At 43.5% G+C, this 19,694-nt stretch overlaps 2 protein-coding genes across 6 annotated transcripts in view; both read right to left on the reverse strand.

The window, feature by feature from the left end:
* Positions 1–5,148: 5,148 nt before the first annotated feature.
* On the reverse strand, positions 5,149–9,620 carry FIGNL1 (fidgetin like 1). Of its 4 annotated transcripts, none has more exons than XM_085052209.1 (3): positions 7,923–9,620; positions 5,893–7,844; positions 5,149–5,643 (listed from the first exon to the last, which is right to left on the reverse strand). In XM_085052209.1, exons 2-3 carry the CDS (start codon positions 7,834–7,836, stop codon positions 5,620–5,622), a joined length of 1,968 nt encoding a protein of 655 aa, XP_084908335.1. In that variant the 5' UTR covers positions 7,837–7,844; positions 7,923–9,620; the 3' UTR covers positions 5,149–5,619. The 4 variants fall into 4 exon arrangements, with proteins under 4 accessions (XP_084908335.1, XP_084908334.1, XP_084908333.1 ...); XM_085052208.1 differs by having other exon boundaries at positions 5,149–5,661; XM_085052207.1 differs by having other exon boundaries at positions 5,149–7,844; positions 7,937–9,619.
* A 2,816-nt stretch (positions 9,621–12,436) lies between these two features.
* Positions 12,437–19,694, reverse strand: part of DDC (dopa decarboxylase) — a 68,995-nt gene continuing 61,737 nt past the window's right edge. The window contains exons 14-15 of one of the 2 annotated variants that reach the window (XM_085052211.1): positions 16,170–16,412; positions 12,437–15,998 (exon numbers count right to left, since the gene is read on the reverse strand). In XM_085052211.1, coding sequence (XP_084908337.1) covers positions 16,197–16,412 — 216 coding nt within the window. In that variant the 3' untranslated portion in view covers positions 12,437–15,998; positions 16,170–16,196. Of the gene's footprint in view, positions 16,413–19,694 lie in introns of both variants that reach the window. The other variant, XM_085052210.1, reaches the window with a different exon arrangement.

Here is a 19,694-nt window from a genome sequence, read left to right on the forward strand (position 1 = left end):
GAGAAGCAGTCACTAGTTGCAAGTGTCACAAAATAAAACTACTCATTTGGAAAAGGAGAAAACAGACTTGTAGGTCTTAAAACACTGAGGAGTATTTGGGACTGGTGACATTTATTAAGCAAAATGATTCTGCACAGCAGGTTTAGGTGGAACTGTCCCAACTGACCGGGAGACACACTCCTTTGGCTGTAGGCAAAAAGTTATAAAGAGACAGTTTTACTAATACCAGTAATCAAAAATCAAAGAGAACACTCTAACGTTAAAAGCAGAAGTCTAGGCAATTTAATCTCTTATTTTAACCCATAGTACCCAACTCAAAACCTGGAAGAACTGGGTAGGAATTTTCAAAAGCCACTGCCCAGATTTTTGTGATCTACTTCTGAAAAGAAAAAAAGTCAGTATATTTTTTTCCTCTGTGAACACACAATTGTTCCAGTCCTTCAAAGCAAAGCATAAGCAGACTGGCCATCATTTAATTCTATGTGCTCAAGTTTTTCCCACTTTACAAAGCCTAGAGAGAATTTCAGATTGCAGTATGCCAGTTCCAAAACCAGGCAAACTAATCTGAAACTGGAATTTTTTATCAGCACAGGTTAGGGAAAGCCTGAGCTCTTCTCATGTGGCTTTGGTGCAAAGCCTCAGAAGAGCCTGGCTGTGTTTGATTATGCTGCACACGCTGCAGTCACAGGAGGAACAACAGAACACTACAAACCAACCCAGCTCAAACACAGAGGTTCTCTTAGGCTAAGGTGCTGTTTGGGAATCTGAGAGATAACCTCAGCCACACCCACGGTGATGAACTCATGGTTGTAGTGCTACAGCCAAATCACATCCACAGCTGCCTTGTTCTGCCTGAGCTTGGACAGCTGAAGGTTCCCCTTTTCTGTTCCCCCCTTCCCTGCCCAGCTAGCGATTCCAGTCATGCCCGGGTGAAGAAAGGCCAGTTGCTCCCCTTTTCCCCAGTGACCTACAGTGAGAAAGCACTGCATCATCTCTCTGCCAGCCAGAAAGCAGATCTGGTATCTTTACAGCATCCCTGCAGCTCTCATTCACTTGAAGGACCCTCAGCTTCTGGAAGTGAACAATATTGCCTTTTGCTTACTGCTCCATCTTTGCCACAAGAAAACAGCTTAATATTCCTCCAGAGCAGGTTATGTGCCCTGGCAATATGGGAATATGGACACAGGACAGCTGCTCTGCATCTTTACTTGTGTGATATTTTTTGAAGATAGAAATTACTAAATTGTTGCAACGCTTCTGCCCAGTTAGCTGCAAAGCCATAATCAAAGTGCAGTAAGAGCCAAACAACAAGGCATATCAGAGATTGCACTTGGATCTTTCCTGCAGTAAATCCATCAGTTTCTTGATGGATTGATTGGTGACTATCAGTGATGGAAGAGGGAGGCTCTGCTGCATAACTTTGCTGTTGAAACCAGCCTGGGAAAGATGAGAAAACACAGCAACATCAGAACAACTCTGCTGAAAATGAACAGTACACTGAAAAGTTCATGTACCTGCCACCCTGCACCCATGGTCAGTGCTACTCTGCTCCAGTTTCACCCCTTATCACTCACAAGCACTGTCCTGTTTGGGATACCTAAGAGACATGAGCACACAGAAAGAATTAGAAGTCTAATCAACAGGATATTATCAAAAGGAGTGGAAGAGTGATATTTGTTTGGTACAGGTAGTATTGTAATGGCAAATGACAACAGATCTCAACTGTTTCAGGTACCTGCTACAAAGGGGATGATTAAACCTTTCCCTGTGTCTGTGACCTAACCAGTATGCACAGGATAAGGCACAGAACATTTGAATCACATTAACAGAGATGAGGCTTTGGGAAAGAATTTTACTCACCTTCAATATTGCTAAAAAAGAATTTAGGCAAGAAAGCCACTCTATTAATGGCTAACATTTACCATCTGTGCTTGCATAGCAGCATATACTGAATAAACCAAGTCCTGAGTGTGATCACATCACTGATATGGGAATGAATATTCAATAAAGTCCAAAAAAAGACCAAGGTTTTTATAAGTACAGAACATTTTTAAAGAACAAACCAGGCAAAACGTGCATCAGGAACCACAAAAATTAATTCACCCTACATGAAGTGGGAATTTGAGGATTTCTTAGAGTCCTTTCCAGACCCATAACTCTGTGATAATGCTATTTTGGTTTCCCAGCTATGACCCAAGATTATATCAGGTTGCTGACCTAATGGGACAAAGAGAAGTACTAGAGACCTATTAGTACTACAGCTGCTTATAGCTACAGCATCTTACATGATGGATTTTCTACAGATGGTAATGACAATAAAATATTAAAAAGCAAGGCTAAGAAATGGAGACTTTGGGAATGTTGTGCCCATGTCTTCATGAAGCCCAAATTGTTCTGTACTGGGTGCAGGTATGAAGGTTTCAGTAGGGGAGGGCTGCAGGGGTGGCCTCCTTGGGGCTGGACACAGCTGGTTCCAGCAGATCCACGTTGAGCAGATACCTGCACTGCAGCCCAGGGGAAATCCCACACTGGTTTGTTTGGTGGTGGGTTGTTTTCCAGTATCACGTTGGCTTGTGAGCCATTCTGAAATTCTGTTAGAAGGAAATTGCCTTATTTCAAAAGGACAATCTTAGTGATGCTCTGAAGAGGCCAGTCTGGTTTTCATCCACTCGCCATTAGCAGGTGATGATCATTTCTGCCTCATCAGCTTTTTGCCCTGCTTATGTTGGCACAGTTTTCTGTAAATGAAAATCCCCCTGGGGACTTCATACTACTCTGAGACAATTTTGCTAACTCAAATTCAAGATGCACCAAGTCTGAATTGCCTCGTTTATTAATAAGACCTCACTTTTCCAGGACTGCAATTATTTACCTTTAAAAGAAACTAAGAGATTGTGCACTAAACGTTGCTGAACCACAAAACCAGGAGAGTCCTGCATTTCTTCTTCCAAAGATCAGCCAGGCAAAAAGAATAAATAATGAAGTACATAGGTTTCTGCATACACTAAACAGATCCATTAAAGTGGATTTATCTGCACCATTTCCCTTAAATTACAATCATGCCCTATTTCTGTGCAATTTTCTGTATTTTGTGAAATTATGTTCCTGGCAGTCGAATGGCTGTGTGGTGGCACTGTCACAGAGGGTTATGAAACTCATCTTGGGCTGACACTGCAAGTCCTGCTGGCTCTGAGCTCTGCAGCAAAGCCCAAGGAATGTTGCACATCTGAAGAGATGGTTGTACCACCTGCATCATTGCTAAAACAGAATAAACTTTATCAAATGTTCCTTTTCACTATTTCTATGTGTTTCCTAAAGAAAAAAAAAAGGCATGTCCTGTAATTAATGTAATTAATAACCTAAAAAGCGGGAGGAAGAACAGCCTTGTCTGGTTCTGTGGTTCTACCTTTTATCTCTTTCCCAAGTTCCACTTTGCAGGAGACAAATAGAGAGGCACAGAATTTTTGTCCCAGTCCTTGTCACCTCAGGAGGAGCTACATTCTTCTACTCACTGGTCCCTCCTGGTAGAGAATTTCTATGAAAATGAGAATATTCAGATACACAGATGACCACAGAGTGCTCACATGGCACACTGGAGTAATTCTCATCATAATTAAGGCAATTATTTAATCATATATAAGGCATTTATTAATCCTTGAGCAACCCTTAGGTTTTACCAATTAAAATTCTCTGGTGTTTCATTCACTTGCCTGAGCAATGATTTTAAAGAAATGTTTGGAGAGAGCAAAAATCTTATCTAGTACCTACATGTTTATAGCTCTCCAATACTGAGCTTGTAAGAGCAGACTTAATCTCATAATCTTTACCCAAGTGGCACAAAAATCAATCGGTTTGGACACCATCACACATTTATTCTTACAAAATAATCTAATTATTCTACTTTCACTATTTCAAAGATAAATTCCCACGCTTGAATTTTCACATCTCTGCAAAAATTTCTAATACATACAAGACTTTACTAAAAACATGAGCTATGAATAATACTGACTTATATTTAAATCAGGATAAGCTCTAAGAAATTCTAAACCTTTCAAATTATTCTGAATTCAAGGCTCACTATAGTCTAATAGGCCCCTGTAGTTCCCAAATGGCTTTAAAAAATGCTAGCTAAACAGCATTCAGTTTTAGAGAAATCTGAGGAAGAGTCACTTTTAAGCTCTGCATTTTCCCCAGTATGAGAACAAATGCTTTAGATAAACTGAAAAAGAGGCACAGACACCCCAGCAGCCAGCTCTGCCACACTAACAAAGGAATCCAAAGGAAATATTTCAGTTTATTTTCCCTTCAGGGCCAGCTGTGTTCACCCAGTGGGCAAGGACAGGTTATGTGACTCAAAGGCTGTGCAGTTTTTCATACCATAGGTAAGAATGCCAAACAAAAGCTAGCCAGGAATTTTACCATTGTTGCATGAGGTCCTTGAAGAAGCAGCAGAACCCAGGTGGTGTTGGGACACAGGATTTGTCCTTCCTGACCACCAGAGCCCAGCACTCTCGGAGTAAGGCATCTTCCATCTTCATCTGATGGATGCTGCTGGTTCTGCTTGGGGTCCAGCCAGGAGCGAGGCTCAGCCTCTTACCCAAAACAGTGGATACCAAACCACACACGCAGACAAGCAGAGAGGGAGCAGTGTCTTTACCAGCACACACACACAGCAAATGCACTCCCACAAAAGCCACTCACAGCCCCACCTTGTCCCTCAGCCTCACAGGACCCAAGGTCACCAGTGTGCAACAGAACCCACACACTCTCCAGCTTCACAAGGACACCTCACTCACGGAGCCTTCAGACACTACCACGGGATTTAAGCTCATCAGATACTCATGCCCAGACCCTAAGCCCCCTTACCCTGCCACTGGCTTACCCAGGGCTCTTTCCAGATGCTGGTTTTCCTCCTCCTTGACAGCTTGTCCAGCCTGGAGTTCGCCAGTGAATTTTGCTAGTGAATTTTGCACACACACAGGCATCCCTACAGCACCTGGTTGCCCACGATGGCTACCCCTAACTGGCCCCAGATCCTACAGCCCCCTAGCACCCATGGCTTCCTCTCCAGCTGCAGGTGTCCAGACCTCCCAATACAACACACACACACGTGCTGATGCAGCACAGTAAACAAGGTCAAGCAGAAAATCATCAGAAAAAAGTTTTTAATGAGAAGCTGGGATAGACTGCAGTGATGAGTCACCAGGCTGTCAGACAAGAGCAATGCTCAAGAGACCTTCCTCTTTTTCCCCCCCTTCCATTTCTCCATACCAGTCCACATCCACCTCTGCCCCTTCTTCCCTCTGCTGCTGTCTCCTCCTAAAGCACCTCTAACTTCTCTTCCCAATCAGTCCCAGTTTTGCCATATCTCTAGCCAAAACTGCTATTTCTATTACTTCAATCCCTTACTGATACAGCATGGTGGACCTTGCAAGATTCCCCACAGTATTCCTTTCAATTATATGTGAGGTTTGATCACCTTCTCCTTAAACGTTGGTGAAATTTATCTGCCTTTCACAGAAATCTGTAAACTCTGTCACCTTCTCACTGCCACTGATGCTCAGCAATTTCTTGTATCGCAACTAGAAGTTCCTGGTGGTCTTTTCAACTGGCAAAGCCTCAAGCCAGAGCCTGGACATCTGCCTGCACAACATAAGGAGGCTTAACTCCAAGACAGAAACAAAGAAGTGCAGATGCACTAAATTACTACAAGTTTAATACGTGGGAGTGCTGAAGTCCCAAACTGTCCCTGTGAAACAGCTGGGATGCAGCTCATTTACCACAGCCAAATGTGTGGTTCCAGGTTTCATAGAGCTCCAGGTCCTTGGGGGACACGCTGGGCCGCACTGCCCTCAGGGCACTCTCGAAGTCCAGGAAGGAGATGGGCCGAACCTGCTCCGGAGTGATGGTTGCAATGTCCATGGACTGCAGGCTGCGGATAGGGCCCAGAGAAGCTTCCCGACACAGCTGGGTCATGTCTGCCCCAGAAAACCCAGTGGATTTCTGGACTATGAGGTCGATTTCCTCTTCACTGAGAGAGCAGTGCTCCTTTGCCATCAGCCTGGTAACAATCTGCTTCCTGGCAGAGGCTTCTGGCAGAGGGATGTACAATCTCTTCACCAGTCTCCTTCGGGCAGCTTCATCAATTTCCTGGGGTCGATTTGTTGCTCCAACCACTAGGATACGATCCTCAGAGGAGGTTGTTGCCCCATCTAGCTGCACCAGAAATTCAGTTTTTATTCTCCTGGACGACTCGTGCTCCCCCTCTCCACGCTGGGACAACAGGGAATCGATCTCATCGATGAAAATCACTGCTGGCTGCTGACACCGTGCCACGGCAAACAGTGCACGGACCATCTTCTCCCCCTCTCCCACCCACTTGGAAGTCAGAGAGGAGGCACTGATGCTAAAAAAAGTTGCTCCAGACTGGCATGCGATGCACTTGCCTATGAGAGTCTTGCCAGTCCCAGGGGGGCCAAAGAGGAGGATTCCTTTGGGAGGACCACGCAAGCCGGTGAAGATGTCTGGCCTCAGCATGGGCCACACCACTATTTCTTTTATAGTAGCTTTGGCAAACTCAACTCCAGCAATGTCATCCCAGCTGACTGGGGGCCCGTGGTCCATGATCTCGTGCATGATGAGTTCAACCATCTTTGGTTCTATGTTTTTCAGACGTTCATCTACAGGGAGCAATGGATCTGTTGGGCCTCCTGCCTGAGGTTTATACTGTGCTCCTCCATTTTCACTTCCGTCTTGCTTTGGAACTGGAGGCACAAACTTGCCAAATGGACCCCGAGACCTGCCTGCACCCAGGGATTTTTTAACACCTCCATACGACGAGATTGGTGCACGCTGGTTTTGAGATTTCTTTTGTTGATCCACCCACAGCTGTTCCTTTGCAGTTTTAAACCCAGGAGCACTGCTCTCTTCGATTCTGTTTCTTTGTCCTGAAAAACTACTGGTTTCTGTAGAAATGGAAGCCTGGCATGGAGCAAGGCTACGAATAACTGTGCTGCTTTCATCAGTCAGACCATAGAATGCTTTTCTTTTCCCAGAATTTGCAGACCAGGCAGCTGACTGGTTGAAAAGAGACAAATTTTGTCCATCACAACAGTTACCAGACATCTTCAGAGAACTACTATTTGCAGCTTCTTTACTTCCAAACAGCGGAGTTGCCTGGAAACCTGGATGAACCTGTTTGCTTAAGGAGGCTGAAGCAGCAGGAAGTGTGCCTGAAGTTTTGGTCACAAGAGGCACACTGCTCTGAAGGAACTTGGAAGATGAGGGATGCCCAAGGCGATCTGGCCCCTGACTTGCACAGTTTGCTGAGCCAGCACTGAGCTCAGTCTCTCCAGTACTGCCAAAGACATCGAGTTTAGGAAGAGCTGGGGCAGCAGAGGCACTGACCCCTTTATCAGCTCGTACAGGGGCATCTGTCAGTGCCATCTGAGAGCTCTGGAAAATTTTGCCAGCCTGCATCCTCTCTTGCACACACTTTAATTCAAACACATTATCTGTTGTCAAGGCAGAGTGCCACTTGTCACTGTCACTTTGCTGGCATTTTGCCAAAGTCAAAATGTTTTCTGCATAGTTATTCAAGCCAGTCTCTGCGTTGCCAGAGTCAATAATCGCAGAGTATTTCTCAGCGTACTTCTTAAACAGGTTGGCAGCACAGACCTGGGAGATCTCAGAGTTTGCCCATGCATACTGAATACGCAGGATCTTGGCACGGTATTCATCTGCCTTCTGCCTGGGTGTGCAGGTGCCAGAGGTGACAGCAAAGTAACTTTTCTGCCAGTCACTCAGGTGCACCGTGCTGGGGGTGGGGGCCTCCATCACTGACACTGGAACAGACAGAAAATAGCTGCAGTTACAAAATGCCCTTTCACACCACCTGCTTCCCCCCTTCCCTAAGTACTTACATGGGAAAACCTACATTATTTTAACTGAGACAAACAGAGCAGGAGGTCTTGCAAGCTACTTAGCTGGCCTGGACACTTCACTGTTTTGAAAAGGCAACCAGCTTGGTGGTGCAAGGGCATTTAGACTGAGGTTCTTTTCCCTCCCGTGTTCAAAAAAAGAAAAGAAGAAAAAGGTGGGGGGAAAAGGAAAAAGAGAGTTTACTTCTAACCAGAGGTCTCCTGGGGAGGAAAGTAGACTGCAAAGAATGGTAACAGATGGCCAAGCAAAAACTGGCCTTGTTAAATGAAATCACCAGTGCTTTCAGTCTTATTTGACAGAATACAGCACAGTGCAGTGGAGGACAGAGGATACACTGCTGTCAAAATGATTTCATTTATTACAGTGATTGCAATAAAAATGAAACAATTAAGCTAATAAATAAAATTATATGCGGAGTCTCCAAGAAGAGATAAAAATGGAATGAATAATCCTTAATGCAGCAATCTTTCAGAGTAGGAAAATATTAACAGATTACTAGCAAATGTTCAAAACTATTAACTCCATTTATAAGGCGCTAAAATGTCTCCATTTTACACTTTGGAGAAGCAAAGCTCTGTGTGTGTTTAAAGCAATGCTTGTTTCTCAGCTTCAGAAAGCACAAATTAAACTCCTTTAGTTTTTTGGCTTTTTTTTTTTTAAGAAACAGGAAAGATGACATTTGGCTCAAGAGGAGTATTTTGTTTGACTTGAAATTATTTGCTCACGTTCATGATGTCTTTTCTTTCTCTGCAAAGTATCCTGTCCATATATTCTACACCCTTTCCAACAGAGCATCAGTCAAGCTCCAACCTTCTGGATTAGCCACAAGCTGAATAGAAGTGCAGATGAAGGTACAGGTGCAATGTTCATACAAGGCTGGGGAGACAGAACTGGAGGAATCCAGGGTATGTGGGGGTATCCTCTCTAATTATTTGCAAAAATCTGGCATCAGCATTAGACAACAGAGAGCACAATGTGATTATTCCTCACATGATTGTATGGTGACACACATGATAAATAATGAGGTTTAAATACTTTTTTTAACGACAGCCCATTTTGTAGAGCTGTTTAGAAAAGTCAAAATACATTTCATCTGCAGATCTGGCGCCTCTACAAGGAAATCCAATTAAAACGAACAAAACAAAACAAAACCACAAGACTTTGTCTTTGAAAAATTACTGCCAACTTTTGCAGTGTGAGAAGTCCAACTTCCACCTAGAGAATCTGATACAAACAAAAATCATAATCCATCCATAGCTGATTGACAGGTGAACAGGAAATGAAAGGAGATGAAAGGAGATTTTATTTCTTTTCTCTAAACAACTACCAAACAGCTGTCACTGTGCACATAACTTTTTTGTAACTGTTGAACCAAAAATACCTTAAGTGACATAAAAGAGTAAGTTCAGAAAAAGTTTAACAGCAGGTATTTGCTCCCATGAAATACTCCCATCATGCAGAATATAGAAACTCAAGTTCAACACCACTTCCTTAAGGATTCAGTGATCACCTTCACAGCACAGAGGGAAGGTCATAACAAGTGAACAGCTGTAACCAGTTTGAAATTTCAGTTTGATTATTCACAGAACCACAGAATGGGTCAGATTCGAAGAGACCACAGTGGGTCATCTAGTCCAACCTCCCTGGTCAAGCAAAGTCATCCCAGAGCACATGGCACAGGATTGCTCGACAACCTCTCTGGGCAACCTTTCCAGTGTGTGGTCACTCACACAGGAATGAAGTTCTTCCACATATCAAGGTGGAACTTCCTATGCCTCAGTTTCTCCCCACTGCTTCTTGTCCTATTGCTAGCACCGCGAGAAGAGCCTGGCTCCATCCTCTTTACACCCACCTTTTAGTTATTTATATTTATCTTAAGTATCTTTTAGCATCATATTCTTTCCCCCTATTCTAATCCCTATCAATTGTCCTCACAGCCTCACTACTTCTCCCCAAGAGAGCCACATGCACACAGGCTCAGCCAAAGCCATCCCAGACGAGGCGATCCCGCTCCGTGTGCCCGCCTGACGCCCGGGCTTTACCCGAGCACAGACAGCAGTGAATCTCGGGCACTCAGGGCCGCGCTCGCCTCAGCGCAGAGCGGGCAGCAGCTGTCCCAAAAGCGCCGAGCTGCTGCCGCTGCCTTCGCACAGGAGCACACGTGCCCGCGGGCCAGGGAGCCACAAGAACAGGCACACCCACCCATGCACTGCCCTCAGGCCAGCGATCCCGGCGGGAAGCTGCCCGGGCACGGCTGGGCTCTCGCCGCCTCAGCCTAGGAGCCCCGGCCGGCCCGGCGGCGGGCGTTCCCCCCTCACGGCACCGGGGAGCGCAGACCAGAGTCCCGAGCGGTTCCGCAGCTCCTCCCGCCGCTCCTCCCGCTCCCGGCCGCTGCCGCCCCGCGTCACCCGCGCACCCACCGCCGCCGCCGCCTCTGCGAACCGCGCGCGCCCGCTCTGCCCCCGGCCCCGCCCCGCCCCGCCCCGCCCGCCAATCGGATAACAGGGCTCTGCGCAGCGCAGCCAATCAGAGATCGGGAGTGCGGGCCGGGTGGGAAAGGGGCGGGTTCGCTGCGTGACGTCACCCGCTGGGCTGGGAAGGTCTGCGCGCGCCTCAGACGCAGCCAATAGGGAGCGCCCGCCCTGCCGCCCGCCGTCCAATGGGCGTGGGGTCCGTGCCTTGGGAGGCGGGGCCGGCCCCGCCCCAACCGCCGCGCGCGGGCGTTCCGCCCTGAGGGGAGCGGCTGGCTCTGCCGTGAGGGGAGCGGGGAGCGGGGAGCGGGGAGCGGGGAGCGGGGAGCGGGGAGCGGGGAGCGGGGAGCGGGGAGCGGGGAGCGGGCAGCGGGGAGCGGGCAGCGGGCAGCGGGCAGCGGGCAGCGGGGAGCGGGTGGCTCCGCCGCGCCTTCCCTTCAGGTGCCTCCCGCTTTCCCTCCGCGTGTCCTCCCGTTCGTCCCGCTCCCGGGTCCCTCTTGCGTTCCCCGCCGCACCCCCCGCCGGCGGCCCCGTGCGCTCGCCCCTCAGCCTGGCAGGCGCGCCCTGGTGTCTGGCGCCTTCCCAGTCCTGCTCACACACTTGGGAGATAAACCTTTCCGATAAAGGCTTGGTTCCTCAGCTGAAGGTCAGAGCAGCCGAGAAGGGAGGGGCTGCAGAAAGTAACAGGTTCTGTCATGTTCGGTGCTTATCCAGGCCATTTTCAGGAGCAGTTAAGCATAGAAACGCGGCGATGCGCAGTTTCTGTGAGGCAGATGGGGCCTTTACCTTCAGTTGGGTGACTGAAGGAGCAGAATTGCTGTGGCTCTGCCTGTGTCGAAGTCGAGTTTGGCTGCCCAAAATGGCAGGGTGGCCACCTCGCATCAGTATTCCCCTGCTCCCTGCTGTCCCTTCCCTTTTAGTTAGAAGGGCTCTGAGCCCTGTGCTCAGCTCAGAGGCAGCCAGGTCAGCGGCGTCCCGGGCTGTGTCCTGGGCTGCAGCCCTCTGTGCAGGACAGGCTCCACAGGAGGCACCTGCCACAAAACATGGGCACGAACACTAAGCCCTGGCTCCCCGGTGGTGACTTCGCAGCCAGTGATGGGCACCTGGCCCTTAGGCACACAAGCACTTGACCTCACAGCCACCTCTTTAATCTCTGCCCCTGTGGCACTTGCTGGGACAAGTGACAAGGACAAGATGAATGACACGATGTTTTACAGGGCAAAAGATGGTGGTCCATGTGGATGTATCCCATGTACTGAATTTGGTGGTGGAGTCCCCAGCTGGAGCACACCAACCCACGTTCAATTACACACACCAACCTAGATGCAAATTAGCACTTTAAGCTGCAGTTACACTTCTGGTATTAACAGAGATGCTTCTGTGTGGGTGAACATTTAATTTCCCACGAGAAACCTTTCCTGCAGTTACTGTCAGGTTTTTGTTATACATCAGGCTTGTTATACCATTAGTGCAGGCAGCATATTAAACTGTCTGTGCTGGTAGGCAAGCTATCATTTCAGACCCAACTGGGCTAACATTTATATAGTTCGTGATACTGCTGCCATCAGTGGGGATGGTTGCCTGATTTCCCTGGGGTTGCACAGGGACAGGGAGCAAAGGAGCCTTGGGAAAACATGCTGCAGCCAGGTAGGGCTAACGTTATGGGCCCTTTCCCTTTCCTACCTGATGGCACTGGAGCTGCAAACCAAAGCCAAAGCTGGGCAGCTGGCTCCAGTGCCAGATCCAGCAGCATGACTGTGCAGAACTTGGCAGAAGGGTCAGTATTAGCCCTGGCTATGGCCAGGTCTTTTTCAGACTCAGGCTGCTGAGGAGGAAATTTCCTGCAGGGAAGTTTGCAAACTCCCATTTGCAAAGTAACTTGTTTGAAGGATGCATTGAAAAAAGTCCTCAGTGGAGAAAATCAGGGCACTGACTTGAAATGAGTGGGGAAGTTGGACCACTTACAGTGCATCTGGCATGAATAAGATGGGAAAAGCTTAGTTAAATACAAAAAGACAGTAGTCTTAGTGTTGTTTCCATTTATTAATATTACCAATTAAAAGCTATATGTCTGTTCAGTTGATTTTGGATACAGATTTTAAAGGGAGTCGACAGCCCACAAATTACAATTAGAGCATTAAACCTCTGATTATTTTTCCATTTAGGTCATATAAACTCTACATATGCTATGTAGATATTATCCATTGATGGTTATTTAATTTGCCCCCACCAACCACCCTGGTCTTCAGGATTCTCTGTTTTATTTCTCGTTTGCTTCTGTCTTTGAGCAATTCAAGTTTATATGTCTCAAGGTTTACACTGCTGTTGTAAGGCAACTTCAATGTGAATACTACTCATCAACCTTCAACAACAACAAAACAACAGCCATGAGCAGAATCTTGTATGTAAAGGCAAGAATTAATTACAAACATAATAATTATAATGCAGTTTGGAGTATAATATATTACTAATACTTTCACAAATATATATCTTTTCAATATTTCACCACCAGTAATAAAATATATTTATAATCTGTCATTAAGAATGTAAGTACTCTACTAGCACTCTGGTAGTCTAAAAAAAATAAATTGTGGTTACTGAAAAGTCAGTTTTTTTCCCTCCTTCTCTAATAGCCGCTCTCTCCCTTGAGATGTGGATATTCTACTAAAGTACAATTCTGTAATTTTGTAATTATTTTTAATATCAAACAGTATTCTTCAGCACAGACAGTATTACCTTTTGCACACAAGGCACAATAAATCCAGGTTAACATTAACTATTAATAAATACATAAATATTTCTCACTTACAGATATGTTGCAAAGCTACAGAACAGAAACAGCAGTTATGTGTTTCTTTCAAAATATTCTTTTCAGTGCTTGTTCTTGAGTTGATTACATAGCCCAGATTTCCTTTTCAGGTGACCTAATATGATTAGTCTAAGAAGGAATTATCACATGGGGTAAAGAGGGTGTGACAGACCGAATACTATGAAGGCCTTCACTAGTTATGTATTCAAATAATTCCAAATTTTCAGAAAAACTAGAACTGTGAACTTCAGGTTTTGGTATCAGGCTAGACATGGGGAAATGTAAATCCATGGTCTCATCACTGCTGTTTATTAGTAAAATAATCTACTTATATCACTTTTTTTAAAAGCAAAACAAAAAATAACTTTTACTCCATCTTTATGTTAAATTAGCCTTTGTCCTAAATTCTTTGCCAACAGGAGTTTTGGTATCTGGACAAGAGCCACTTCTAAAACTCATATCCAGATACTGAAAAATGTTTACTTAAATGTCAGTTTTGGCAATATTTTCCCACAAATGTCTAAAGGGATCTATGTCTAATTCTGGGCTGTTGGGCACATTTCACTTCTCCTGGGTTTGGATGTGCATCTTGCCTGCATCCCACTTTTACAGCAGGTTGAGGCTCACACAGGTGTGCATCATTCATCTCTGCTCAGGTTTCCATGGAGCAGATTTCCACAAGAATCTTCTTATGTTCAGTTTAGTGGTGCCTTTCCTATGCCTTTCTGTTCCAATACTTATTAGTTGGATTCTTAATTTCAGTTATAGCCACCTAAGCCCAAAACAACTCCATTTCATTTCAGTGGAATTATCTAGGATTTACTCTGTGATAGCTTTGATCCAAATCTGTTGGGTTTTTTTTTGTTCCCCTGGACAGAACTGGTTATATATTTCACATACAAAATACTGGTCCTGTCTCACAGAGAAGGTGTAATTCTTCTCTGGCCCCAGGATTCTAGAGTTTTCATACTGTAAAATTGTAAAATTGTATCAGTGTGGAAGATATATATTATGGATGAACACTGTTATACAGGACATGACACCTGAATAATGCTGTTTAAAAAAATAATAATAACAGAAAAAGGGAACAACTGTTAGTATTTTCAACTCTCCTCAGTCTACCAATCTATTGCATTGTGCTGCTACAGAAAAGCTAAATTTCATATTGGTTCTGCTAAAGAGAATGATGCTATCAAGATTTGGGACACGGTAGCTGACACTAGTATCTTGTGGAATGGCTCAGCCTTCTGCTCAAATATTACTGGTTTTTGCCAAATTAATTTGTCATCCATTTTTTCATCTGTTAAGTGGGAAATTAATTTCTTAAGGAAATAGTAATCCTTCCTAGTTTGCATGCCAGAAGTGAGAGATTAGGGATCACCAGAAAAATCTACCTGGTCCATGTTCAAATTTGTTAAGGTCTTCTGGAAAGACAGAGGTAGGAGTAGACCATGTGCCAAATTAACTGTCCTGATCCATGTTCCCTGGTCTACTTGCAACTTTCCAACCGTAGGAGGTGTACTTGAAAGGGATGAAGGAAGAAAGCTGAATAATTGTGCAAGTTGCTCAAGAGGCTTTAGAAGTTGGTATGAGCAACTAAAGGAAGATTGAAATGTAGAAATTAATCCTACATATTATGTTTCTTGGAGCAGCTATTTATGTGGTTCATATTTACACAGAAATAACTGTCTGGAACTTATGTTTTAAAAATGGTAGAAGTACTTCTTGATATTGTTCTTTCATTTCACCTCTAACTTTCATTTTTGCTCTTTCTTGTGCCTGCCTTCGACAGGATGACATATCAATGGTTTGTGTCAAGTACATATGGTTTGATTTTGTCTGAAAGAAGTTTTCAATAATTTTCATATTCCATTCATCGCTGTTAATGGGGGAAAACCACTTATGGGGGCACCACAGAAGATTTTGGATGTTACTTCTCTTACTTTCTACTTTTTTACTCATTTGTTAGCTGATTTGAGAAACTAAGAGTAACATTTTGGATGTCGCATTTCTTAGCACTTTTGTCAAAGATTTATTACACAATGAAATAATTTTTAAAATGGTAGCCATAAAAACAAAGCACAACTCATTTTCACAGAACATACCTTACAAACTATTTTCAAGTAATCACTGCTTTTAATAACTTGATTAAAAATACAGAATACCAGGTAGCACATGGCTTTTGTTGAAACTCTTCAGGAGGAGCTTTTCAGGGGCCCCATTGTGAATGATCAATCTGGAAACCAATAGCCAGCATAACCTATTTGCTGGTTTTTGACAAAATGGCTGTTTTAAAAGCAAACCCTTTAGGGAAAAGTAGAGAACCTGCCAGAAGGACAATTACTGATTAGTTAGTCCTCATTCCCTTTGGTCTGGCTATGCAGTGAAGGAAGTCTTGAAGTCCTTTGTCCTTTGTTCATTTACAGAATTACTGCAGCAAGTGTGTCGTGACATGATAGTGCCCCAAACCCTGGCAACTACTTTGTGTGTGCCTTTTCAGAATTAACATATTTAGAGCCCAAACAGGCTACTGAACTTCCCCAATTTGGATTCTTTCTGCCATCATAGTAATGTTAAATTAATTGGTTTTAACACCTCTCAGTTTCATCTGTGAATAAAGGAGTAGGTGTGCTAGAAGTGAATGGGGACAACAGAGGGAGCACCAACCCTTCCTTTTCCATTGCTTGGTTGAACAAATGCTCTTGACTACAGACTGGTAAGAAATGACAGCTCGAGTCTCCTTGGCTATGTGCATCCTGGAAACAGGCAAGATGAAACTACAATACAGAGAACAAATGACAAAGGTTACAACACAACTGGCTGGCAAGGCTTTTGCTACTGCCGCTGGGCTATATCACAACAGGTTTTGTATTTTTTCCTTCATAGTTTGACTTTCCTACCTGCCCCTAAAATAAAACTTGGCAACACAGAGCAAGCCAGTTAATTACCTCATCTCCACTTACACTTCACTGCTGTTACTGCTGGTGGCTGTTTTGTTCCCATGTTTTCAGAAGATCAGTTGCCAGCTGTGAGATGTGCTGCCAGGCAAACTTGACGTGGGTGGATTCCACTGTGCGGGAACAAATAGCAAAACGTAGCACAAACTTCTCTCGCAGGTGGCACGGGACCAGATGGATCTTCTTGGCATCATTTATGCTTTTAAGAAGTGCCTCATTTAGTTCATTTGAGCCCTGAAATCATTGTATATGTATATGGCAGTAAATTTCAGAAACAAGTCTGGAAAATGTAAACCCCACCAAGCAGCCAAGCCCAAGTAGCACCAGTAACAAGCAGCCATTTTCTCATCTCTCTGTGCTTTGCCATCAAAGGATCACAAAAGGATTACAATGTAAGAGAGAACTTTTGAGCCACAAAGAGATTTATTGATTACCTTAAGTTTAGGTTCACACTGGAGCATTAGTGATAGCTGACTGCCTTTTTGTCACCTAAGGTTGTGAGCTATGTTAAAAGCATTCATTATTGTATCCATTACACTCTTCTTGGCTCTAATCAAACAAACATGGGAGGAAATTTTACTGTGAACTACACTACCTCTCCTAAAACAAACCTTCCAGTCTTCACTAAAGCATGGCTGCTGTGAGAGATTCTTTTGAATATAATATCTTGCCCTTAATTAAGAAATTTTTAAGGTAATGTATCCCTGGCATAAGTAAGTTTCGTATTATCAGTGGAAACCCTAAAAAAGTATTTGCCTCAAGTTCTGTAGGAATTGTCCACCACAGAATCCATCAGAGGAAGTGTCTTAGCTATTGCTCAACCTTTACTCTCTGTATTACACTGGTGGTAACAGAATTGCAAGAGATTCTGGGAGCATGTGCACTTTTACTGCAGTGTCCCCTTACTGAGCACTGACTGCAGAAAATGTCAGAAATGGATAAACCCATCTGTTCAGCAGCAGTTGTGTTACTGTGGCAGCATCTTCTTGAAAACAACCTGATCAGAAAACACCTTCTCTCAAATCTGGGCAGTTGTGACTTGCCTGCTTAGCCTTTTCCATATAAAACCAAAGCATAAGGCACATAGTTTCCCATTTTCAATAAGGATAAATATGTCATTCTAATGCTTTTGGATCATAATAAGAGTTACAGTTGAACCCAAGTCAAAACCTTGTTCTGACTTATCACAAGTTGTTAGGAATTTTTGCGATGTTGTGAAATTCATGGCTTAGCCTGATTCTTTTAGGAGATATTTGTGCAACTGAAATACTCCTAACTAAGAGAATGGAACAAATTTGGTGTTTTGCAAGTCCCTACGTACTACAGGACAGTCACTGGTGACAATGATGTCCTGCTTTCTTATCAAAGGTAATGTATTATTAAAATGACAATCCTTGCCTTTAATGTCAAATGCACAGCACTGACTTTCAGGCAATACAAGCGGTTATATGATGTTAAGTTGGCAGGGGTGAGGGGAGAAAGGAGAAAGATTCATATATCTTTCTTCTGTTCTACTCTCACAGCTCCACCTTAGGGCTGCTGTGACACTTGGGTGTCATGTCAAATTGAAGTTAGTAGTGACTAATCCTCTCCCAGAGCTTTGAGAAGCCAGCTTTGATTGAGTCTGTGAGCTTCAAAAAGACAGCATTCTCACCCCCTTGGAGAAATTACTAGCTTGACTTGTATTCATCTGCAGTCATGACAAGGAGGCCTAAAACTAACCCTTTGGCATGACATATTTGATGAAATAATTATAATATGAAAGTCATAGGTAATTAGTCCATTTGCTCAACAATGTGAAAGGCAAAAAATTAAAAGTTAGAGCTAAGCAAAAAAATTAAAAAGGGCTTCCCAAGAACAAAGGAAGGGAGAAAAAATATTTCATACTTTTACAGCTATGCAGCATTATACAGTTCAAGTCCCCTGACCCTTAGTCCTACTGTAACTACAGAAAAGTTACAAATATCCTGCTTCTAAGATGTATCTTAATATGAATTATAAAAACCACAGAAAGATTTTTGAAGGAGTGATATAAAAATCAAATAAAGATGTAAAAATAGCTATAAAAACCTCTTAGTTTGAAAGCTTGCTATTTTTTATTCCTCTTTGGATAACGTAGGCAAGAAATGAAAACACTGCTCTTTCAACCTGGTTTTCAGTAGAATCAGGCCTTTATTCTACAAATTGTCCAAAGGTTTCTTAGCTAAAGGTCCAATATTTATCTCCTATTGTAAAATTGTCTTTCCCTGTAGATGTGATTCCTTCCTCTGGATCATGAGGGACAGGAGAGCAGATGTAGATGAGTTACTGGTCTGATCAAAAGTGACAATTCCTGTGTTGCTGTGCTCTATTTCACCAGAACTGTTCCTTTAAAGTGAATTTAGAGCACTAACAGCTGTCTCTGGATCTGCAAAACTAGTGTTTGCTTGTTCCATGTGAGAGAGCAGACTGCAACCAACATTTTCTTATTGAGCAATAAAAGCCACAGAATCTATCCCTCAAAATCTTTTAAAGTTCTTGTTAGGAAAGAGATTCTATTTGTGCTTCTATTTACTGAAAAAACTCTGCATTCTGTAATGTCTGATCTCCTAGGCACAGGGTCCTTTTAAATTTTATTTTAAACAATATAAATTCAAACAAAACCATTTTCCTGTCCCAGATATATTCACCATTACTTTATTATTTACTTGTTACCTTCTTCAGCCAGTTGCATCAAACTCAGGTAACTGGGGCAAATGAATGACTGGGGAAAAAATTTGTTAAAAGTACTAAAACCACACTACCCAGAAGGAGAAAAGATGGGCTTGGAAGCCTTCAGAAAAGCTAAAAGCTCATTTAGGTATCATGTTAACTAGAAAACCCTAGTGCTGTTACTCTTATTGCTGCTTGGTGGTCAGATTCAGTGTCACATTCCAGTCCTTTACAGAGGTTTTAGCTGCAAGCTACTCTAACAAATGAGTTCATTACCTGGAATGACACTGATCCCCTTTCAATGTCTGATTAAAACAAATGAGCTCTCCCAAGTACTGCAGTGTTTATGCTCCAAGTGCAGAATGAATTTTCTAGTTTCTGTTGGACAAGGTCTCTACATTAACGAACTTGCACTTTGAGAGATTTTGGAGAATAAAAGGCCAAGCCGGGCAAAAGGATCATATTCAGCAATAAAAAGCAGACCAGGACCAAGGGCAGTTGAGAAGCTGGCCTCCCCTGTAATCTGTTCTTAAACATATCTTCCTTCAATTTTCCCAGTTTGACCATAGAGTTTTATAGATGAAAAAAAGTGTTTACACAAAACAATAAAAAAAGCTTTTAATGCTCTAATTTTCATCTATGATAGTAATTTTTAATAATATTGAATATTAAATATAGACACATAAGAAATTAATTAGACAAGAAACAGGTAATATACACTTATCATATACAGAAGTCTAGGGAAATATATTAGAACAATCATCTTTATCAAAGCTTATCACACACAGAATGTAAGTAATTTTGTATGACTAGTTACAACGTTTG

The sequence above is a fragment of the Lichenostomus cassidix genome, chromosome 2 (genome assembly GCF_008360975.1).
Source record: "Lichenostomus cassidix isolate B80296 chromosome 2, HeHo_3.0, whole genome shotgun sequence".
Classification (NCBI taxonomy): Eukaryota; Metazoa; Chordata; class Aves; order Passeriformes; family Meliphagidae; genus Lichenostomus; species Lichenostomus cassidix.

What these genes read in the sequence shown, in the direction of transcription:
- FIGNL1 (XM_085052207.1), bottom strand. Translation starts at nt 7,836, where the DNA reads ATGGAGGCCCCCACCCCCAGCACGGTGCACCTGAGTGACTGGCAGAAA.